At 40.7% G+C, this 22,953-nt stretch overlaps 1 protein-coding gene across 1 annotated transcript in view; it reads right to left on the bottom strand.

Moving 5' to 3' along the window:
• The window catches only part of PPIL2 (peptidylprolyl isomerase like 2), a 68,423-nt gene that overhangs the window by 25,782 nt on the left and 19,688 nt on the right, over positions 1-22,953 (bottom strand). Inside the window, exons 9-13 of the mRNA XM_050318414.1 lie at positions 16,744-16,819; positions 15,238-15,398; positions 13,620-13,695; positions 12,308-12,414; positions 116-205 (exon numbers count right to left, since the gene is read on the bottom strand). Of these exons, the coding sequence (XP_050174371.1) occupies positions 116-205; positions 12,308-12,414; positions 13,620-13,695; positions 15,238-15,398; positions 16,744-16,819 (510 nt within the window). The remainder of the gene's footprint in view (positions 1-115; positions 206-12,307; positions 12,415-13,619; positions 13,696-15,237; positions 15,399-16,743; positions 16,820-22,953) is intronic.

The raw sequence follows: 22,953 nt of genomic DNA, 5'->3' as shown, positions 1-22,953 counted from the left end.
ATATACACCTATTTCAAGCTGTCACGTGTGGAAGAACCTAAAGCTGAAATAAGCTAAATATATCTTTGGAGAACATCACATGTTGTATATTAGACAGGATTTTTTCAATACTCACCACAAAATTCCGAATGGATCGGTGAAAAATTGTTCCATCATAATAGTTCTTCTTGCACAGTTTGATAAAATTTTCACATGTTCGGGGTGTCTGAAAGACAAAAGGAGGTTTTAATTAAGGAAGACCTTTAGACAACCAATTGGTCACTACACTGTTTACAAGAATCACTTTTCATTTGTGCCTTACAAAGAAACAATCATGCAGGACTTGAAGAGGACAGTCTGTCTACAGAAAACCTCTATAATATATGCTCTTTAAAGTACACTGGAGAGACACACACTGTGTTAAATAAATTAAACCCAGACCTTCCAATTAGCACAAAGAAGTGTTGAACAGTAACTCAGATAACTGGAGCTCCCAGTTGACATCATGATGGTGAAAGCAGGTAAACTCAGAGACCTTCAAGTAACTTAATTCCAGCAGTGTATCACAATTCTGTTCCAAAGGGGGATTGCTAGCACTGAAAAAAGCTCATTTCCCAGAGTAAGAAAGAGCCTCACTTCTCTGCTCCACTGAGAGCAAACTGAAGCTAACTGGGAGGGAAGCATTTGGTCCTCTTCACCACTTGGAAGTAAAAATGGGACTGACTCAAATCACTGGAACACAGGAAAATTAAAAAAGACAACTTGTCTTCAAAACTCTAAATAAAAAAAATTATGCTAAACACATTGCCAACTTCTAATTCACTTTTACAGTGCAAATTAAAGTTATTTATTTGAATTTGTGAGCCATGGCATTCAAACAGTACGTTCTGAAAAATTGTACTGTCTACCTAATTATCCTTCCACTGTAATTGTATGAATTCTCTTCTCCACAATCCTAAAATACCTTCTGATGTACAAATACAAGCAGAGAAACAGCCGGTTTCCTATACTTGGACATGTTTTCCAGCCCCACTGTGGATGATGTGCATACATCTATTCCAGTTTTACAAAAGAATACATCTCACTTATTTGTTACAGGCCCTAAAAATACCCTCATTGTCGTCCGTGCAGGCAAGTAAAGCCCCAGCATGGCTGTAAATGAACACACAAGCCTTGTCTTGGTGAAAGACACTGATTCCCTTTGCACTGGTGTGACATCACTGCTGGTCTGAGAGCTGCCCAGACACACTGAGACTGAGCCACACAACCTGAAGTCACTTCAGAGCAAAAAAACCAAGGCCAGCCTGATTACAATCATTTCAAGATGAAATAATCTCTATCTGTTGATAAGGCAATCCATAGAAGTATTCATCTGGAACCCTACAGAACTTCAATATTGTGTGTTTTCTCATCTGAAACACAATCATTCTCAACCCTCTTTACTTGCACTGAAATGTCTCTTAATTATCCAAACAAACCCTACCTACCATTATAAATTCTTTATAATGATTCCTTCTTAATTTTGCTACACAGATACAGATGACAGATGTCAGCTGGGCCATAAGTGAAAAAGGAAGCAAATTCTAAGCAATCTTACACCAGCCATTCTTTCAGATGTCCTGCACAATTCACTCCTGAGTTAAATGGTAACAGCACCATAACGGTTTTATGGTAGAATGCAACTAGGACGTGTATTTTGGTGGCACCCTGAGGGCAACTTTTAAGTAACTATATGCAATTAAAAATATCAAGCAACATGAGATTTCCGACAGTTGCAATGTTTATAGTAAATCTGAAAATTTTTCCTTTGAATTCGACATATATGCTTTAAAATAATCTTTGTATTTAACCTTTCCAGTAAAATTCAAGCCCTGAAGAATCACCTGTGCAGCACACGCTCCCTTTATCAGACGAGATCCTAACAGCCTTGATCCCAATGTAGTGCTATTAGTTATCACTTGTGAAAAGTGTCAGGAAGGATAAAAATTAGGTAAAAAAAATTCTTCATGAATCAGAAATGGAATCAGCAGCTTTTAGCCTAAGGCACTTTATCTCAGGAGAGCCAAGCACTCTTCAGAGAGAGAGAGACATAGTTAATAAGTTCTCTGGGGGGAATACAGCAACCTGTAATTAATTTTTTACAAAAAATGAAATCAGGCAAAAGACTGAGCCCCCAAGGAATACACAGCAAACCATTTTAAATTTGCACAAAGTTGATAAGCCAATACAGATTTCCTATTTATTTTCAAAACATGATTTGTAAAATATACATCAAAAAACCTAGCTCTAGTAATGTATTTTTTATGCAGGACCTATGCTGACCCTTCTCTCTAAATGGATTTCTAGCTATTACACCCTTTCCCACAAACAAGATTTTCAAATGTAACTGCAGAAACATTTAGTATACATGGAATAATCATTTCACTGCAAGGTTTTCTTTCAATAATTGCCACCAAATTGGTTCCCATGGTCACCTCGTGCATCATACAGATAAATTTGGCAGGTAAGCAGCTCCTTAGCAACATTACCATTACCTTTTATAGGGTTTTTTAGTAGACACAAATAAACAGGTATGCATTCAATCAGTAGCAAACCCCAGTTTCAGTCATGCAGTATAGAATATCTGGCTCAGATTATCTGATTTATTCAAAGCAATTAATGTTCTTGCCAAATCTCACACTGCCAAGCATATTTCGGGGATTTTTCAAAGCAGTGTCCTGTCCAAAGCAGGAGAAAAAGGCTTGAGTTTTATGGGGAAGGTGCAGATCCTCAGTAATGAAGGTTCTGCACTGACCATATAAACAAGGCCAGTCTTTGAAGTCTTTGTTCCAAAGATGACAAATGTATATAAACAAACCTGACTTTGTTATTTGAGTGTAAGATCTTGGGGAAGATGTCACACTCCCAGTAGAAAGCTGTCTGCTTCTTCAGAAACTTCCTCCACACCGCTTGCCTCGCACCATTTCTGAAGGAAGGGATGGTCCAGGCACCCAGAAATCAGGAATGCAGGAGGCAAGGCAGGTTTCTTGTTGCCTCATTACAGACTATGTGCTCCAGGCCACCGTTTTAACTCTGGCTCTTCTTGTTCTGCTCAGTTCTCAGGCTGACCTCACCAGTAACAGCCAACTTCCTCTCTATTCCTTCTACACTAAGCAGGAAACAGCCGAAATTATTTTAGTCTGCTGACTATGACTTAGACTTATATGTAAGAAAGTCAAGGGAAAAACGCCACCTTGTCAACCTGATCTGAAATCCACTGACAGAAAAACATATTTTAAATCTACTGCAATATCTTCTCAGGAGTATGCAGTGGTAGTCTTAACAAGACAAACTAAAAAATTCTGGAAGGTTTTTCTGACCAAAGAGTATGCTAGGATAGCCCTGAGAAATCCTCCTTTTCTCAGGTCAAGTTGGGACCATGAACACAATGTCTCTGTATGATGTCCTTCAGTTGAAAGACACTTCTCTCTCCAAATGACAAACAGTAAGAAAAAACCCCTTATTCAAACAAAAAATGAGTCACCTGCTCCAACTATGCTCCCTATTTATTTTGTAGATGCCAGATAACTGTCTTTCAACTGTTGAAAATTCACACCCAAGACAAGCAGTAAAATTTTAATAAATGGCTGGAGACAGGAATCCAGAAGAGCACTTATCCCAGAAGATGCCACAAATGCTTTGCTCGGTTCACAGATATGTATATTTAATGGGGCAACAGCCCAATGGTTTTCTAAGTAGGTTTTAAGCCTCCATTTAGCCAACACACTTGTCAGGTAACTCCACATGGAAACAACACCATGCTAGAAGTTACTAGGTCCAGACAAATTTCAGAGTTAAAGAGAGATTGCTTCTAAGAATGACCATGCAAACATAACTGACAGGAGACTGTGAGATCATGGACACAGGGAAAACACTGAAGAAAGGAAGGTACATTTTAGAAAACCAAAGCAAAACAGAAAAAAACCCTGACTGCTTACTACAGATTTCTAGGATAAACGCAGGTTTTGTCTCGTTCCACTTTTAGTTATTAACCAAGCCAATTTTGGTTTCCATTTTGCCAGCAAGGGTGGCTCCAAACCAGACAAAATTCATTTCTCCTGCAGCATCCTAAGACCTGAGGGGTGAGAGCAAGCCATGTCCCCAGCTGATTTCCCCCTCTGCAGCTCTCCTTTTGCATTAGTAACAATGGGTTACATCTGTAAGTCACTCAGAATCTGTACTGGGCAGCTGAAGAGCCAACAGGGGTAGATTAAAAACCTGCAGCATTCCTGTTGCCAAGGTACAGGAGATGGGAAAAGAGGGGAGCTCCTGAGTCGTTGCCATGACTGCAAGGAAGAAGGCTTTACTATGTGAAGAGCTAATCATTTCAAAATGCTCCATCCCTTGAGGATGTGCATGAACCTTGAAGGGAAATTTCACACTAAGCATTCAGAAGCTGTCATTCACATATCTGTATAATTTTCTCGTGTTAATTCCACTTCCCTTTTATTTCTTTTTCTCCCTCTAAACTGGATGAACTGTAGTAATGGCACTAAACTACAGAGCCTTTCTACATGCTCATTAACCCTATGTTTCAAAGCAGAAATAATGAAAAGCTCATTCCTCACAAATTAAAATTGCATTCTACAGCCTTCATCTTATCACAAAAATGCCAGAATCCTGCTACTAAGAGGCATGAATTAGTGATGGAAATTTCAAAGGCTTCAAACAAAGCCTTCAATTTTTTAAACACAGATCCTCTTTAAAATGCAAGGTGGATTTTGTTTAATCCGTTTATGTCCCTTTTTTTATATACATATAGAGCATTTTCACTCTTGTAATTGTTCATTCAGCAACTCTTTTAATGTGTGAACCCATAAATAGGTGATTTGGTAAGGTTTAAACTCAGTTCTCCCCACCCCTTTCAATCTGTAGTCCTCATAGCCTACCAACCACACAGAAGAGAACTCAGCAATAAAAGCTTGGCTTTATTTAGAGCATAGTCAGAGCCAACTGTAATAGAGCAGTTTCAGGAATCACCACCTATCAGGTGCAAGTGTTTGTTCCCTCCTCCAAATCTGGAAAGAAGCTGGACATCTAAATGTTTCTAGAGCATTTCAGTGTGCAATACTGTTCTGGAAAGCCATTTAAACTGCCCTGCTTCACTGTGCACCAACGGATTAGGGGCACATTCCTGTTGTTTCAGAGCAAGAGGGACAAGAAAATCAAAAGCTCCACAAAGCCCAGTGTAGAAGCATAGGAAGAATTTCACTGCGGGAAGCCCACGACATTTCCTGCAGGAAAAACGTTTACTACCGACCTAAACATCACTCCCTGCCAGCTCTTCTTTCCTGCTAACAGTTCTGCTGCGTGCCAGAGGGCTGGGCTGGGGACAGGTCACGGTGGCAAACAACGGCTGCCCGCGGGGGTTCAGCTGAACAAAGCCACAGTTCAGGGAAGGGGCCCCATTCTCAGCCTGGCTCCACCGGGACCAAACCCGCCCGGGCCACTCTGGGATCCGGGATCAGAAGGGCACAGCTCAGGGAGTGAGCACTGCAGAGATGACAGCACCAGCACACCGTGGGGTAAAACACTTGGCCAGCCACTTTCAGGGAATAAAAAAGAATCAGAACAAGCAGCCTATGCCTCAGGTAATAGATTACTGACTTGACAGCAAACATCTGCCTATTTTGATACCTCAAAGCCTCAAAGTTTGCTTAGAACAAAGAGCAGAATTAATGCATTCTCATTACACAGAAATCCACTGTAATTTAATTAGCTATTTAGCAAAGACTTCAGCAGATAGCTAAATTTCACTTTTAAAAGGCATTTCTTGCACAATACTGACATTCATGATGCTACCAAAAACTTTTCCAAAGTCTAAGCAAGATGCTCAGCTTAGACAAGATGCCAGTAAAAAGATGACACACTTCAGTTTTACTTCTCACTTTTTTGCAAACACAGGGACAATCAATTAGTTTAGCTGGCACAATTCAAGTGAAATAAGGCACCTAATTCACTCAACTAATCTGTCATTTTTAACTACTAGTTTTCCAGAGGCAGAGTCAGCATCTCTAACCACAGCTATTACTTTAACTTATATTTATTGCAGTGGTAGAAAAGAAAACAATCCTCTTCCCACCCCTCTCAAATTTGTCATCACATAAGGGTTGAGGAGCTTGTCAGACAGCAGTGCAGGGCTGGGTGCTGATGAGGACGGGGCTGGCAAACAGGACATAGCACTGGTAGACACAGCCTAAACAAGGATGCAACTTTAACTGCTTGAGCAACCTCCAGCAGCTGTAAAACTTGGGATATTGCAGGTCCCACGGCGTTCCCTGGCATTTCGTCAGCCTGCAACCGACTGTACATAAATCCCACCTTTTCAGAAGATGCAACCTGTAAGAACTTCCATGCTAGACAGGAAAGCTCTGGTAGCCATCAGCCTCCCAAGGTCACCCTGCTCTCAGCAGAGCAGCCAAGGTACAAATAAGGAACATGTCAGAGAAAGACGAAGAGCAGTAGCTGTGTAACTCCATCTGCTTCATCCTCGGGTTCAGGATCACTGAGTGGCAGACACAGCTGGGATGGGATGCCTGCACCTCATGCCTGCACATGTCAAAAATCAAGTGGCACAACCCAATAACAATCAACTCCTTTCCAAAATCCAGCTTGTCAGGGCAGCTGGGAAGGCAGAAAGGGTCCAAATGTGGAAATGCCTTCCCACCAATTATCCAGTGCCAAAGGCTGCCATGCAGAGACAGCCCAGGGCAGCAGCCCCACAGTGCAGGGAGAGGTTGACAGGGAGGTGCTTGAGCACCTCCCCCAATCCCACACTGAATGTCCTATCCAGGCATGGACAGAGGGGGACATCAGGGACTCCCCCTGCCCCTTCACTGCTGCAAAACAGCACTGAGGACAAGCACATGATGGCAGCATCCAGAAAAGGCATTTCCTACAGACATCTCACATGAAAATGTTCCTCCTTGCTCCAGTACGGCTGTGTGCTGGCTGTGGCTGGGGTAGAGTTCATCTTCAGAGCTAGCATAGGGCTGTGCTTTGGATTTGTGCTGAGAACAGTGTTGATAATTCAGGGATGTTTTCACTGTTGCTGAGTAGGGCTCACACCGAGTCAAGGCCTCTCCTACCTCTCACCCCACCAAACCAGTGAGCAGACTGGGGGTGCAAAACGAGTTGGGAGAGGACACAGCCAGGACATCTGATCCCAACTGACCAAAGGGATATTCCAGACCATATGACACCACGCTCAGCATATAAAGCTGGGCAAAGGAAGAAGGGGGGGAATGTTCACAGTGATGGAGTTTGTCTTCCCAAGTCTCCATTGCGGGTGTCCTGGGGATGGTTGAACACCTGCCTGCCCACGGGTAGTGGTGAATTAATGCCTTATTTTGCTTTGCTTGTGTGTGCAGCTTTTGCCTTATCTATTAAACTGCCTTCATCTCAGCCCACAGGTTTTCTCCCTTTTCTGGCTCTCCCCCATCCCAGTGCAGAGTGAGTGTGTGGCTGTGTGGGGCTAAGTTGCCGACTGGGGTTAAACCACAAGCAGGTGTTAATGCCCCCAAAGTTAAAACTATTTGAAATATCAGCTGCCAGTCACTTAGAACAACCTAGAAATGACCTGTTAATCAAGATGGCTGTGCAGAACCATCCTACTCTCAACCACAAAGAGCAGTATCTCTGTCTGCTAGGGTAGCACTTGGAAGAAGAAGTACACCAAGAAGAAACAACATGCTCTCCAACAAACATTTTTATCCAGATGCTCTTCTACTGGAAGAGCACAGCTTTGTTTGTTTGTTTTTAGTTTCTGTTGACAAGAACTCTGAAAGTTGAAAGTTGCAGCTCTTCCTATAATCACTTATTTTGATGAAAAAATATGAAACAAGCCACTAAAACGATGCCAAGACCACTGTACTTCATCCCTACAGTCAAATTAACTGAGTGAACAGACACTGGTAAAACATCAGCCAGTTATTTGCCAGACAGTGCCAACATGACATTGACAGGAAGCAAGAATGGAGGTTTAAGTCAGAAAGAAAAAGAGAGATTCAGGAAGACTGGAGAACCTCATCATGCCAAGAGGTCAAAGGATTTTTACAGCAACTCACTTCTTTCCCACTGGAAATGGATAAAAGTTTACAGGCTTCTGATTTCAGAACAGTCCCTCACACAAAAGGAGATGATTTCAAAGAACTGGATTACACAACTGTTCATCACAGGCGTGCTTAACGGGCCAAAGGGCCTCGAAAGATTAAAACATCAGTGTGTGTTGAGCAATGGCTTCTTCAGGTAGCTATGCCAAGACATCATCATTAAGCAGAGTTTGCCAGGTCCTAAAACCTCAAAAAGCATTTGTGGAGTGCTGGATGGAGCTTTGAAATCCATCTCACATTCTAATTATGTCAACTTGCCCTTAGACCTTAAAGTGAGAGAGACAGGTGAATTTACAAAAACTGCTGCGGCAGTTATGGATTAGTACTGAATTACCACTATTAGCATGTGCTTAACCACCACGTCATTACCCCAGAGTGACCACTGGTATGAGGGGAACTCACAAAGGAGAGAAGGGAGACAGAACACCAAACCAAGGGTTCCTAATTTTGACAGGGTCTTCTCGAGTGTTACATTTATATATTTATACATAATACATATATATTTAAAAATGGCTGCTCCAGCATCTTCAAGGCATAACTGCATCACTATAGTGACTAATACAGCAGAATACACATGGGTAATATACAGCTGTTCCTGATTAAAGAAGCTAAAAGAACTTGAGGAGACTAGAAAAATCACAGTAAATAAAATACAAGAAATCTGGTGAAATTCATTGCCTTTCATCAGTTATTTCTTCATAATTTATTTATTTGGCAAAGCATAAACTAGAACTGAAAGGATAACACTTGTTAAATCTTCTGTACTTGCCAGAATTACTTCTGGTAAGTAGAATTTTTGTAAATTTGTATCCAATTAGTATATACAACAAATGTTGCTTATGCACAGCTGAACTCAGCTTCCTGGAAAGCATCCCTGCAAATGGCCACCTGATTAGTCCCCATCAGGAGGAACATGCTGTATCTCAGTAAGAAGACTGGGAGAAAAACAAACGGCAAAAAAGAGCAGTAGGCACACCGCTCTGATGCAAGGAGAGAACAGGAGTGTGTCTCTGCTCATCTGAGGCACAAATTCAAGAGGGTGGAAAAAAATCCAGCTTATCTTCCAGAGTCTTTTAATTGCCTTTTTTCAGGACACTGACTTCAACCACACATCATCTTCCTGGCACATAAGTGAAGTTTTCTGGTGCTCTGAACAAGTGATTTCAAACACTGAAAATATCTGGATTCTAGCTCTATTCCATACTCTTTCTGAATCATGTCACAAAGTAACTGATGACTTCAATCACACTGCAACACTGATTTTTTCCCCTGGATCAATATAAAACATTCCTTGATTAGGTTTTTGGTGCTAGGAAGAATTTCATCACTATCAATCTTATTGACTGACACCTTAAAGTACTTGTATATGAAGAATTCTAGATTTATTTTTAAACAAAAGTTTCCATGTGTACATATGGACTGAACTCCAAACAATCCATACTGCCAGATAGCTCACAAAAAATGGGAAAGCAAGGAGACAACACAGCTGTGAAGGGAGAGGGAGTGAGAACCCAAGAAGGGTCCTGAAGGCAAGAGTTACCGGGTAGAAGCAGTGCAGATTGCTGAGAGCACAACTGCAGGAATATTTTGCTTCAATGCAGCCCAAGGCATGAATATATACAAGTGGAGACACAGTAGACACACACTCTTAGACAGCAAATATGTCACTTGCTGCTCTCTATTCTAGTGAGGAGACTTCACCTCAAATTATATACTGAAATCTAAACCATAAGACTATTTTAAAATGCAATTCAAATGCTGCACAGTATATACTGGACACAGTATTTATCTGCCATATTTATATAGCAACCTCCCCCTCAAGCTTCCTTAAGCATTTCACAATCATTTATTTGCAGTACTGTGCAAATATGATCACTGCTGGGGTGGCTTCCATAATAACCAGAGCACAGGATATCCCTCAGCAATCAGAAGAAAAAGCCAGTGCACATTAATCTGGGGGAGCATTATGTTACAGCCCAGCTCCCCCTGACTGTATTCAAGGACCTTACCCACATTCTACACTTCTGTAAGAAAACCAAATTCTGTATATAAACCATCTCACTACACAGCTCCAAGCAGCTCCCAGGACTGGCTCAGCCTGTGCACTGGATAAGCCAGAAATGCTGATAAACACTTGGCATGTGATTAAGGCTATTTCCATGCATATTCACAGGCAGGGTGAACTAGATGTGTTTAACAGTGCTTAGCTTTTGGCACTTCTCCATTTTCTACGTCTTTGCAATCTCAACAGATCCATCGGAGCTGGTCTGGGTATATGTTTGTGACAGATGTTTGCTGTGTCTGCACTGAGTGACCTTAGGTGCCTGACCTCAGTGTGATGCAGGAAAACCAAAGTTAGAAGCACAAACTCCTTATATAGTAAAGGGAGAAAAACAAGTGCCTCCCGGAAAGGACTGATTTCATAGACTTAGGATGATGACCTAAAGTGGATGTTGTGAAAACCTCCCTAAAGCAGCAAGTTTTTCCTATTTATTCTAAATATATATCTTTTTCCCCTCTGCAGCGCCAAAGGTCTGCTGAATTCACCCAGATTTAATCAACACAAAAGGAACACATGGCGGGAGGCCAGTGTTCAAGCATGTCTGGTTGTGTAAAACAGCACACACTTCCAATGTGTACATGAGCCAGCTTTGTGTGTGAAAGGGAGATGAGTAGGAGTTCATCTGAAAAAAAAAGGAACACAGTGGATATCATACAGGAAGCTTATAATGAGCAATTGAGACTGGGTCCTCAGGACCGAGTGGCACTGGTCACATATGTGGCCCCAAAGCCCACACTGATAAGAATAGCTGCAGTCAGGTTGCTTTAGCCAGGAGCCAGTTTGGGAACATATGGCAAAACAAATGATTCAACGCAATCTGCTCACTCTGCTGCTTCCCCTAAATATTGCTGTACTAACATCCTCTGCTTCTTGCCTTATTACACTGTCACTATTTAAGAGCATGGAAAACACCTGTAGGGATGACAGTGCCCTCCAAGATCACCAGCACCAGAGGCTGCTGTGGAGATTCTCACACTGTTTCCATATTTCAGCTTGAGATGTTTACCCATATCCCGTGCCTTACTCGTGTGAGAGAAAGGAAGAGTAGGGAAAGCTGGAAGGCTTATGCTGTTTGCTCCTTTTTCTTTCTCACAGGCCAAAATGGATACATTCTCCCAATACATCTCTGGATTTCACACCCCAGCTCCTAACCCGCACCACTTTTAAACCCTGTGAGGCTCACAGCAAGCAGAAATTTTACCATCTAAACCCCTATTCACATCCTTCAGCTTTCTAAATCATCTACCTTCAGGGCTATAATCTCCTGAGTCAAAAAATCTCAGCAAACAATGGAAGGTTTGGGCTTTTTATGTTGAATTTTTTTCCTTTTATAGATGTGGCTGTACAAATAAATAAGCAAACACACTATCAAGCAGTGACGTCTGAGACATCAGTGTCGCCATATCTCATCCATCTATCATAATTCTTGCCATGTTTATTATTTTAAGAACCACAGATTTCCCCCAGAATCAGACTGTACAGACTATAAAAAAACTCGTCGGTTGTTTTTTAAAATTAACTTCTCCTAATGGCAAATGGAAGATGTTTGAAAACTTGAACTTTTAAAACTGAGACAGTAGGAAGTAAAAAACATATTCTAAGGTTTTCATTTAGGTCTGTTCTGTAAAGCTTAGGCTTTAAAAACAAATCTAACCATTTCTGGGGATCTTAACTACATATACTCAGGCTGACAGACTGCTCTTGTTTTCATTGAGGTTCTTTTCCTGCCTCTGTCAGTAACCTGCTGTGTAACCTTGGATTATTCTCTCTTCTCTGTGCTCTGACTTGTCTTTTCTCTCTTCCTTGTTATTGTTTGTGTCACTAATCCTGTCCCTTTAAAGCTCTAAACATGTACCTTGGCATGTTGTAAGTAGTCTGTTAAAATGATGGGACTACTTACAGAGAACATTTATACATAAAGTGTATTATACACAAAATAATACCTAGATTTAACAAATGGAGTTTTGTGTATGATGAAAATACACTGAAACCACTGAAAGCTAGTTATTTACTTGTATCTACTGCAACTACACACTATTCCTTTCCTTGGACATTTCCATTGCCAGCTCCAACTCTGTTTCTTATCTACAGAGATACATTTGAAGGGGCACAGTACCATGTCACAGTGCAGTTCCAAGTTTAGGTCTCCTTTATTAGTGTGAAGTCGCACATATCCCTTCTTCTTCACATACTGGTATCTCACAACATCATCTTCGATAGCCGCTGCATCAAAGGGAAAGACAAACAATTAGCTCTCTGGAAGCTTACTCATTGAGCTTTAGAAATCATCAGAAAACAATCCACAGATTCCCCTGTCTGACCTCTTCCCCTGGGTACTGGGCCTTCAGGGACTGTACCCTGCGATTTATCTACAATAACCTCACATTAATCTCTGTGCAAAACACTTTCCATTATAGAAAACCACCAACTCCTTGAGAACCAACAATATGATCTATATTTTAAATCAGAGAAGCATTCAGTATTGCAAACTATAATTTTGAAGTAATGTCTACCAACCACAAACTTTACTTTGAAACCAAATTATTTCTTGTCAGTCTTGGAAGCCAAGCAGGTAGTCATCAGTCAACCACGAACTGCTGACATACGGAGACCTACCCAGTTCTGAAAGCAAATGAAGCTGTTACTGGACATTTCTGGAAAGTCAAACCAAAGGATAAATCTAGGATGTTTCCATTTCCACCTTGTCAAAATGTCCAGTTAGTTAGATATTTTCAATATTTAAAGAGTCGCCTGCAAATCACTGTAATGCACCAAGTAAAGGAACTGAACTTGGGAAACACAGTTTTAGCAACGTATTCAATCTTTGCCTAAGTGTGTGGTGTCTCAATTTTAGTGCCAAACCCAGACCTCTCTTTTTAACTGGAAATACTAATCACTCAGCTATTTAATCAATATCCAAATGAAATAAATTTTATACATTTTTGTTTAGGCTGGAGAATAAAAGGAAAACTTTATTGTACTAAAATGCATTTTCATGTTACCTGGAAAAGCAGTAAATCAAAAGTTATCACCACAAAATTTGTTGTCATTCTAACCAATACTCGGGTAGGCCAAAAAGGTGGGCAAGACTTTGCATGCTATTTGAGGAAAGATTATACTTCACTCCTAACTTACTTAAGGGAATATCTCACTTTGTGGTCCCTGAGCATAAAAAATGTCACATTAATTTTCATTCAACATAAGTAACTGCCATTCAAAGCCAAAGCTAATTCATAACTGCTCCATTATTTTCAGAATGACCTCACTTGAAAGTAAGTCTGTATCTGCTTCAGGAATACACTTCCATGGCATCAGTACTGACCAATTGTCAATGCATTCCTTCAGTCCTAATAAATGGAGCTCCTGCTAAGGAGCACACTTTAAAATGGAAAGTAAATAAACAGTTTATAAGTAGGTAGCTCTGGTACCTGCTTCGTGAGTAGTTTCAGGCACCATTGCAGTGGAGGTGAAGGAAGCACTTACAGCTCCAGTGGAATAGTGAGCCTGTTTGCAGAGGAAAAAGCACATGAAAAAGGTATTAGATCTTAGAATTTATCTCTTAAAGATACTATATAAGCACTAGAAACACAAAAATGTCATCCTTCTGAAGGCAGACTTTCTGCTCCAGCTCCTCCTGAAAGAAACAAATATCCAATGCAGCAATAATTCTCCATCTGCTACCCACAACATTTGCTCTGATGAAACTCTAGTTAAGGCTGCTCATGAGCTGAGCCAAAGGGGCTTAATGTTTCCACTACAGTTTAATACATCACTATGCAAAGGTTCTATGATGAGAATTTATTTGTATGTCCACAGGTGGAGACAGGAAAGGAGCACTGCTGGCAAGACATCTTTAAAAGTCTCCAGTGCTGCTGAGTAAGGGGAAGGAAAGCAGTGAACCACAGAAACACTGTGGAGGAGAGCAAAGCCCCCACCCTCTGCGTGCAGAGGCTCTGTCCCACGGCTCCCAGTGTCTATTCTGAGCTCTGTAATTCTTCTGCAGAAAGGAACTGTTAACGTCACACATGGATTTTGGAGTAAATGGCAAAGATCCAATAAACCCGGTGACAGGTTTAGCAGCTTTGCAGCAATGCCTGGAAAGAATCCAGGCCAGGCCAATGCTCATTCCCTAAGGTTTCACTGCACCCTGGGTGAGTTTACAGCTATGCCCATCCACCTCATTAGCTGACGATCCGAGTCCCCAGCACATGAAAGCTCACCATTGTCCCTCCCCTCTTTTTTTTCTCCCTGCAGTTTTTTAATTAGAACACAACAGTGCCCTGAGAAAGAAGCAATGTGATTCTCCTCCTTGGTCACATATATTCCCTAATCCATCCCTAAGCCTCCTCACTAAGAGCTGTTTTCGTTGCTATTCGTTTTCATGTAAGTGTAATCAAAGCAAGTAGGCACACACATCCCAGAATTATTAAAGGGCAGAAGAATACTCTGTCTTGCTCATTACAAACAGCCTTTGATGAAGAAATCTAGATGCAGATGAATTATTTCTCTTGAGAACCATGAACACACAGTAACATGCACCTGGAAGAACATCCTTTAAAATATTTCACTAAAATCCTGCATTCCAGTGAAAAAAGAAACGGAGAAGCAGCTGTAGATGATTTATATATTTGCCCATACCAGAAATGATTCACTTGCACTGCCCTTAAGGTGTGCTCTCTCTGCCAATAACTGCAGGAAGCAGTGATAAACAAATTCAAAGCGAGAGATTACAACCTGGGAAAAAGGTTCTGCCAACATACACATCATAACCACATCATAAGGACTCTTCCTTCTTATTGTGCTCCAGTTCTCAAATGTGTGGGTTGATTTACAATGATTTAACAAACAGAAACTCACTGACACATACAATGCTTTTCTATGGAATCCCACTACCATTCTCGTATTTTCATCTGTGACAAATTTCCATGTGACAGAAAACAGAAGGAGCAGTACCTGGTTATGCTGCAATACAGCCTCTAAGCTGCAAAACATCTAGTACCTTCTTGAAGAAGTCAGTCAGTGCCAAACTGCAATTAATCAACTTACTGCATTCAGCTTATCCACTTTCTTCTTTTCAGGAGCCTTCATCGTAGCTGCTAAAATATCATCGCCTTTGAATTCCTTATAAAGCTCCAGTAAAGTCTCTCGGGTCTCTGTGTTTGTGTTTTTCAAATAGTAAGATGGATCTAATTTTGCTTTTTCTTCATCTAGGTAAGAAAAAGTTAAATCACTTCAGAGTTAAAAGAAACAATGTATTTTGTTCTCCTTCAGTTTATTACATATTTAATCACACAAAAATGTGCCAGGTATTAATTTTATTTTTTTTTTGTTAATAAAAAGGTCTAGTTACTATATTTATTACTGCAGACAGTGACAAATAGCAATGCATAACACTTATGACACTGTAACTTGAAATATAGCACAATAAATGCCAATATGATGCACACAAAATGAAAAAAGAATTAATCCAACTATCGTAAAAATTTACTTGAAAACACTAGAAATTATCTAAGTCCATCCAAGTCTTGTAAAATTTTTACAGAACAATAAAGGCAAAATACAGTTGGATATAAACTTTTGTCCTTCATCTCCTCACTGAATGGCCAGGCCTGTGATGCAAAAATCCCAGGATCAGATCTTTCATGTGATACTGGGGGAGGAGGCTGCTGGACTGAAACGTAGAATTTGATTTATTTAGTTTTTAATTTAATGTTTTTAATTTTTAAAAGTTTCACTTGTTCTCTGTCTTGATATGCCTACTATTTGCTAGATATTATATATGCCATTTCTGAGATAATACCCACTTATTCTGAGCAGGTAAATAGAAAGAGATGCTTGCTTGCAGAACAGTATATAAGAAACCAAAAAAAAAAACCAACCAAAAAACAGATATGAGAATAAGACCCAGAGAAACACACCTTGCTTAGAATTAGCAATTAGACCTCATTAGAAACAGGTCTATAGGAACCCACAAGGGCAAAGGAGAGATTTTTTATTCCTTCAGCAGTTTAATATTAGCAGATATTACTAAGCATTTAGCTATCAAAAAAACACAAAATAAATGAGAATCAAATGTCTAAGATACCCAGAAAAAAAGCATTTTATTTTTTACCAAAAACATAATTTTGGGATTATTTGAGAAAAATCTGACTTGGAAGATGCCCACTGTTCTCGAGACAGAAGGATGGGCAGCATGAATGCTATGAATTGATAAATATGAAGGAGTGAGAAGATGCAGGTTTCCTTGGCTCTGGGACGAGGCTAATGGGCCTTCTCACTTCTCTCTAGTGTACCTACTTACTCTGACAGGATATGGAAAGCTTTCCATGTTTGCACAGCACTCGACAGAGACAGTTAATGATTCCTCAGAGAATCATGTCTGTGCTTCAAAATGTGTTTACACTTTTTGACGTGAAAGGGACAGATTCCACAAGTTCTTCATGTTCCCAAGAAGCCTTCCAAGTACCAGCCACTGAGGGATGTCCATCCAGAAAACAGGCAGTTCCACATTTGGGTTGGGGTTTTCTCAGCCTACCTTCATTTCACCCTTACCTGGATCCACTACCTTTATGTTGTTCTTAACATGAAAGAAGTTCGAGACGTTGAACTTATCCAGGTTTGTTGGATCCTGAAAATAATAATTGAAAAAACTAATATCAGAGAGCTTGGTGGGCACCAATTCCACACAGCAGACTAGTCTGAAGGGCAGACACCACCACAAGAAATGAACAGGGGGAGACAGAACAACTTCCATACTCCTCAAACCACAGAAAGATGAAAAAAATATAAAGCCATCAACCCCACCCAACATCAGCAATGAGCCTGTTCACACTGACTCCTTGGGGATCTGGAATTCAGTTGGAAACACAGGATTACACAGGTATTGCCTACAGAAGTTACTAACAGAACTAAGCAGAGTCTACCCTGTCCTAGTGAGAAGAAAGAACAAGGAGCTGCAACCCCCTGATTCTTCCCTTCATTCTGTGGTTTGGTCAAATGCACATCAGCCACCTCCTTCTATTTATAGCCCTGGGCCTGATTTGCACATGCTCTGTGAACTGTGGCAATGCATTTCAAAATACAAATAAACCTCAGAGCAAGTCTCTGCAGTAAGAACTGTTTTGACAGTTGTGGGGTTTTTTTTCCACTCATGCCTACAGAATTATGTTTAAAAATAAAAAAAAAAAGCAACAAAAATGCTCTTATGAAAACTCAATTTAGTGACCATGGGAGGAAAACAGCAAAAACACACAGACCATTGACCGTGAGTCTTTACACTATCTCTAGGCAACTTCCTGCAAAACTTTGACCTTTTGTTAGAAAGAGCGAGACAAGCAATGTCTGCTGGTGATCCAGGTTACATTATACTATTATTAAACAGTCCTTAATCCTCTTCTTACAATTGCTTCAAGATTTTCTCCTCAAGCTCCTCTGGAGCACAGAAAGGTCAAAACATCAGTCCAGGACACCCAGTCATTTATGGAAATTCTATCTTACAGAAAACAATTCAAACTAAAATACCAGAATAACAGAATAATATGGAATAGTTTCAAGGTCAGGACAAAACAATGCAACATGTTATGCAAAGAACTATGATCTTACATGAATAGTATTATATACACTATATATTATCCCAAATAACTTTAACAAAACTTCTCAGACCCCCACTGTTGATAAGAAGTTCTGATAATTTCATCTGTGCTAAAAGTAATGTGTAATACAAGCAGAGCTGGTAGCTCCACAACTTATTAAGTGATCTAATTATGCCTTTTATTCACCCCTGAAATGGTATTCTTCCACCAGAGAGTGCCTTTTTAGTTTTATTGTTGGTAGTAAAATCAAAACACATTTATGAAATCAAGCTGTGTGATTCTGCACTCTAATGTTGACCTTTGGGCTTTTCCAGCCACTATATAATAGTTTTCTGTTGCTGCCTGTCCCACTATACCCCTCCAACAGATCTTCATCAAGACATGGACTGCCAAAAAAATTACAGCTTTTCTCTTTAAGATCTTGCATTAGACACAGACAACCTTTGAATTAAACTACTAAGAAATAGGAAATTCGGACCCATTTTTTAACCGTTTAACCATTTTTGTATCCTCTGACACCAGCACTCTGATTCCTTGCAGACCACAGCCATCCATCTGCTTTCCAAGAGATCTGAGACAACTCCAAACCCCAGAACTGAGACCGAGGTCCTCTGCACAAGGTTTCCTTCTGTCAGTGGATAAATCCCTCAAAAATGGTTCCTCAAGCTGAAAGTGAAGTATCAGCTTACACAGTACACCTAGGACATACTTATTCCTCCCTCTAAAATACAGCATCATGATACACTAGGAGAAGTTTGATTAGAATTAGTGTGAATTCCAATTAGCATGCCAAGTGTGAGAGTAGTGCAGTGAACATTAAGTTAAACACAGGACACCATTTGCTTCCACCACCCCCAAGAGCAGAAACACATCTGACCAGTCCAACCTGTGCTGCAGAAGACACAATCCACTTCCTTACTGATGGTACTGAGTCCTACAGCACGAGATACACATTTTCTGAAGGTAGGACTATGTAAATTTTAGAAATGTGCCCAGTCTTTAGACATATCACTTCAGGAAGAAAACTGTCTAAACACTAATAGTTAGCCTGCCAAGCTCCTCTCATTGCATCCGTGACAGCTACTGGGCACAGAATCAGAGCAGTCTGAACAAGAAGCTGCAGGGATGGGCAGATGGATGTACCCACATCATCAAAGCCTCAAGCTCCTGGTCAGAGAAAGGCCAGACTCATGGTGATGTTCCCAATCCTGTCAGGATTAAGGGCTAGAGTTCAAAGACTTCAGGAAGTTCTGTGTAAGTGCACAAAACCGAAACGGAAGATGAACCAGGAAGAGTAACTCAGGCTACTTTTGTTTGTCTTAGCATGTCTAAAAATGTGCATTCAAATCACCATGGTTGGCAGTCTCAGGGTTTTTCTTATTAAGGTTACAAACCATAAACTAGCAAATCACTAGCACAGATACAGACTTCAAAGGGTTGCTAACTATCATGACTATTAAAAGTCTCATACTGAATGTTTTCCTGAAAGCTACACTCTGAAAACTATTCATCTCAAGTTTTATTCCACCTGTTTTTTTCCTGTCATTTCCTGGTTTTCCCTGCTTAGGGAAACGGCTTTAACTCTGTTAATCTTAAGCACCATACACACACAACTTGCCAAAAAGCAGGTTAAACGCAGCAGTTTTAGACCGCGTGATTTCTCAGAGGCCTCATTCCTCTCTTACCATTTGGTTTGCCATGCTGGGTCCCTAATTATTGTCAGGACTGTTACCTTCACATGCCGACCACGTCCCACTTCCTTAGCAGCTCCTCTGCACATCCATTGGTGCAGGGCTGGCCCTCGCAGAGCCCTCACCCACAATTGTGAGGAAATCTGCTCTGACCTTCTGTCGCACAAAGAGCAAAGAGGAATAGCTGGGGAGTGAAATATCAATTAACAGTGTGCAGCTCACCCACCTTCAGCTCTGCTCATTAGCTATGCTTCCTGCCACAAATGTCAGCAGTGTTTAACAGCTTGTCGGGAACCGTGTCTTGTCCACAGTTGATTAGGTTATACAGAAACAATAAAACTGACAGATGGAAGCACACAACAGTACGAGCCTTTTATTTTTAACTTTAACGGCAGCAAACCTGTTAGCATTTATCCAGACTCCTTTTCTTCTTTTTGCCCCTCCACTTCTGCAGTGCAAAGAAGATGCATTTTTTAGCATGGATCTACTAGAGACTGCTCTCTGCAGACTGCCAGCAGAGCTTTGTGCCTGCTACCACTGCCACAACAGGGCTTGACTGCACACACCATGTCTGCTCTGCTTTACCTGCAGCACAGCACTTCTCCTTAAATCCCCAGCCAGCACACAGCTCAGCAATAGTGTCCAAGAGCTTCCAGAGCAGGAGTCATTTCTGCTGTACCCTCACAAATTTGAGTTGGTCTCTTGTTTGTGAACAGAGACACAGAGGAGGATGACAACTGACAGGGCACTAAAGGGGAAATTGCTCTTCGTTGTTCTGAACACTTCCTACCAAATGGGATGTGAAAGCAGGGCATTGCAGCATTCTTACCTGGCTCTCCTCAGGACCTCTCACACTTGCTGGGATGGGAAGAAGTCCATAGCACTGTCAGAGTCCACCACTGTGTCCAGCAAAGCACTACCTGACCCTGTTCCTCTCTCCATCCTGAGCTGGGGCAGACACTCACTTCAGCCTGCCCACTTTTACATGAGGGAATCCAGATTATACTTATTTATGTGCTTGCTATGAAGTTCCACGTCATTACACAAAGAATAATTTGTAAAATACGGGATTGAAACACACACGGAATTCAGTCACACTAATTAATAATAATTTATTACCAGACTGTTGACCAGATTTTGTCGTAAAGACTAAATGCTGGACAGCAGACATTGAGATCTAGCACTCAACTACACCCCCTAAAAAATGTACTAAGACGATAAGTTCACATTAGGTTAAACATTTAGACTGAATACTAGCTGAAAGAATCACCCAGTTCTGAACCAAGGTCTAATGCAATCTTATTATGTCAAAACTGTTTCAATGCTGAATCCTCCCTTGGAAACAATTGCAAAGTGATACCTGAACAGCAATGTACCAGAATGGGAAGCAGAAGAGGAAGGTAAGAACACTGCAAACAAGAGTTAAGCATTTCAGCTTTCCCATCACAGATCCCCTGTCCTCCAGGTCTCCAAGTGCTGGACATTGTTCCTTACCCCTTAACTGTAACTAGGAAATCTTACAGTACTTGAGCTGTCAGCTGGCAGCACATTCATGACATCTGCAAGGGGTGCTGAGTTAGGCTGAGCTGATCATCTTCCACGGCAAAGAATATAACTGGGTTTAAATTTACAAGAAACACAGACAACATACAACAGCAACATTCCACTTAAAAGAGATATGAACTGGTAGAGTTGGGAGAAAAATTATATGAAAATAGTAATAAACTGTAAGGAAAGAGAAACTTGGACAATGTAAGACCCACACTGCAGAAGCTGGAAAGCTTGACTGGAGTTTGTGGCAAGATCACAAAGCTAAGGAATGGAAATTTCATCTTTCAGGTAAAGAGCTACAGTCTAAAATATTCAGTCATGCTAGGAGTGCTGGTGTCCAGAAGGGGTATCATATGGAACAACGTCACATGTATTTCTGTCATTATCAGCAAGATATTGAACTAGAATCCATGGCATCTTGTGCCTGAATAACTACACTCTAGTTTTGGTAATCTATCTTGCACACCGGGGTATGGTATTACTCGTTACCTCCTGCCCTGCATGGCTGGATAATATCACCATATGCTGATGAAAAACTGCCACACTCTACCCCAGGACATTTGCATTTCAACAGGGGGGAGAGCAATTTCTGTATATGGATGTGTAGGAAGCACTGAGGATTCCTTTGCAAAGACAAGAACATCGTAGATGTAAGACAGTATTATTAACAACTAAAGTTGTGATTTTGCTTTTTTTAGTTTCAAATTAAAAAAAATTGTCCTTTTTAACAAGTAAACTTTATAGCAATAGGACACAAATAACTATTACTAAATTCAAAGCTACCAGCTGAGATGGTGCTCAGCAGAAAAGATAACAGGGAAGGATTATGATTAGTGTTTGAATAATGTTTAGCACTTAGAACAGAAAAATAATATTATGCCATTCTGTCTCCTCTGAAAAGAGAATTTTTTTTTTTTTTTTTTATATTATAGGAGAGAGAAGCCAAGTTTGAGGTCAGTTGCTATTCTGGTAAAAGAACATTGCTAGCAGCTGGAGGAATTCCCTTTAGGTATCAATAAGGAAAAATGTGATAACACAAATAATCTGTAAACATACATTATTTATATTTTCTATTTATCATGTTGTATTTCACTACCACACACAGGTATGTACCTCATCTGTTTCCTAGGACATTCAGAGTCAGCCTCTGGAAATGCTGTTTTCTACTGCTAAACACACTATTACAGACAGCCCTGTTCAGCTGATATTTGCAAAGCAAGGAAAGCTTTTCTAGCAACTTCCTTTAGATCTACTTTTTTGCCAAACAGCAGGGTCAGTGATACCAACTCACTCCCAACTGCAGCTCTCTCGGATACCACAGTGCTCAATTTACGTGGGGGAAGGAGAAAACAACAAAGTGATGAATTTCAACACAGAACTGAAAGGTTTTTAAGAGAAGCAGGATTTGAGACAGAGCTGTCGTGAAACACAGAAACACAGCAGATTGCAGTCATGAACTCTGGCTAAGAAACAGAGCCACAGGTGGCAGAGCTTGGCAGTGTGAAGCCACCACGCTGCCTGCAGTGTTGTCAACAAGAGAGCCCGTACAGGAGACATCAGGCTGTCTTTCAGTAATTGACATGAAGAAAATACCAGCAGAAAATAACAACACATTTCTGTATCACATACACTTAAGCAGTTTTAATGCCCAGGCTAGTCATGACACTTCAGATTGAATCCTGGCCTCAACAGAGCAAGTCAGACTAGGGCAGCATTTGAATAGAAGTCAAGTTATATATGCAAGTTTGCAGTGGGTGATGTGCAGTGCAGGAAATGGCTCTTAATTCTCCTACAACACCTTGAAGCCATTTTAGTCTGTTTGTTGAAAACCCTTTCTTGAAAAAAATAATTAAAAACTAATTTGGTGAATGGTCAAACTTTATCTGGTCATATAGATGGTCAAATCTCTTCCAGTCCCATTCCAAGAT

This window comes from Myiozetetes cayanensis, unplaced genomic scaffold (assembly GCF_022539395.1).
Source record: "Myiozetetes cayanensis isolate MyiCay16 unplaced genomic scaffold, myiCay2020 scf21, whole genome shotgun sequence".
Classification (NCBI taxonomy): domain Eukaryota; kingdom Metazoa; phylum Chordata; class Aves; order Passeriformes; family Tyrannidae; genus Myiozetetes; species Myiozetetes cayanensis.
This window is presented reverse-complemented; position numbering and strand designations above follow the sequence as displayed.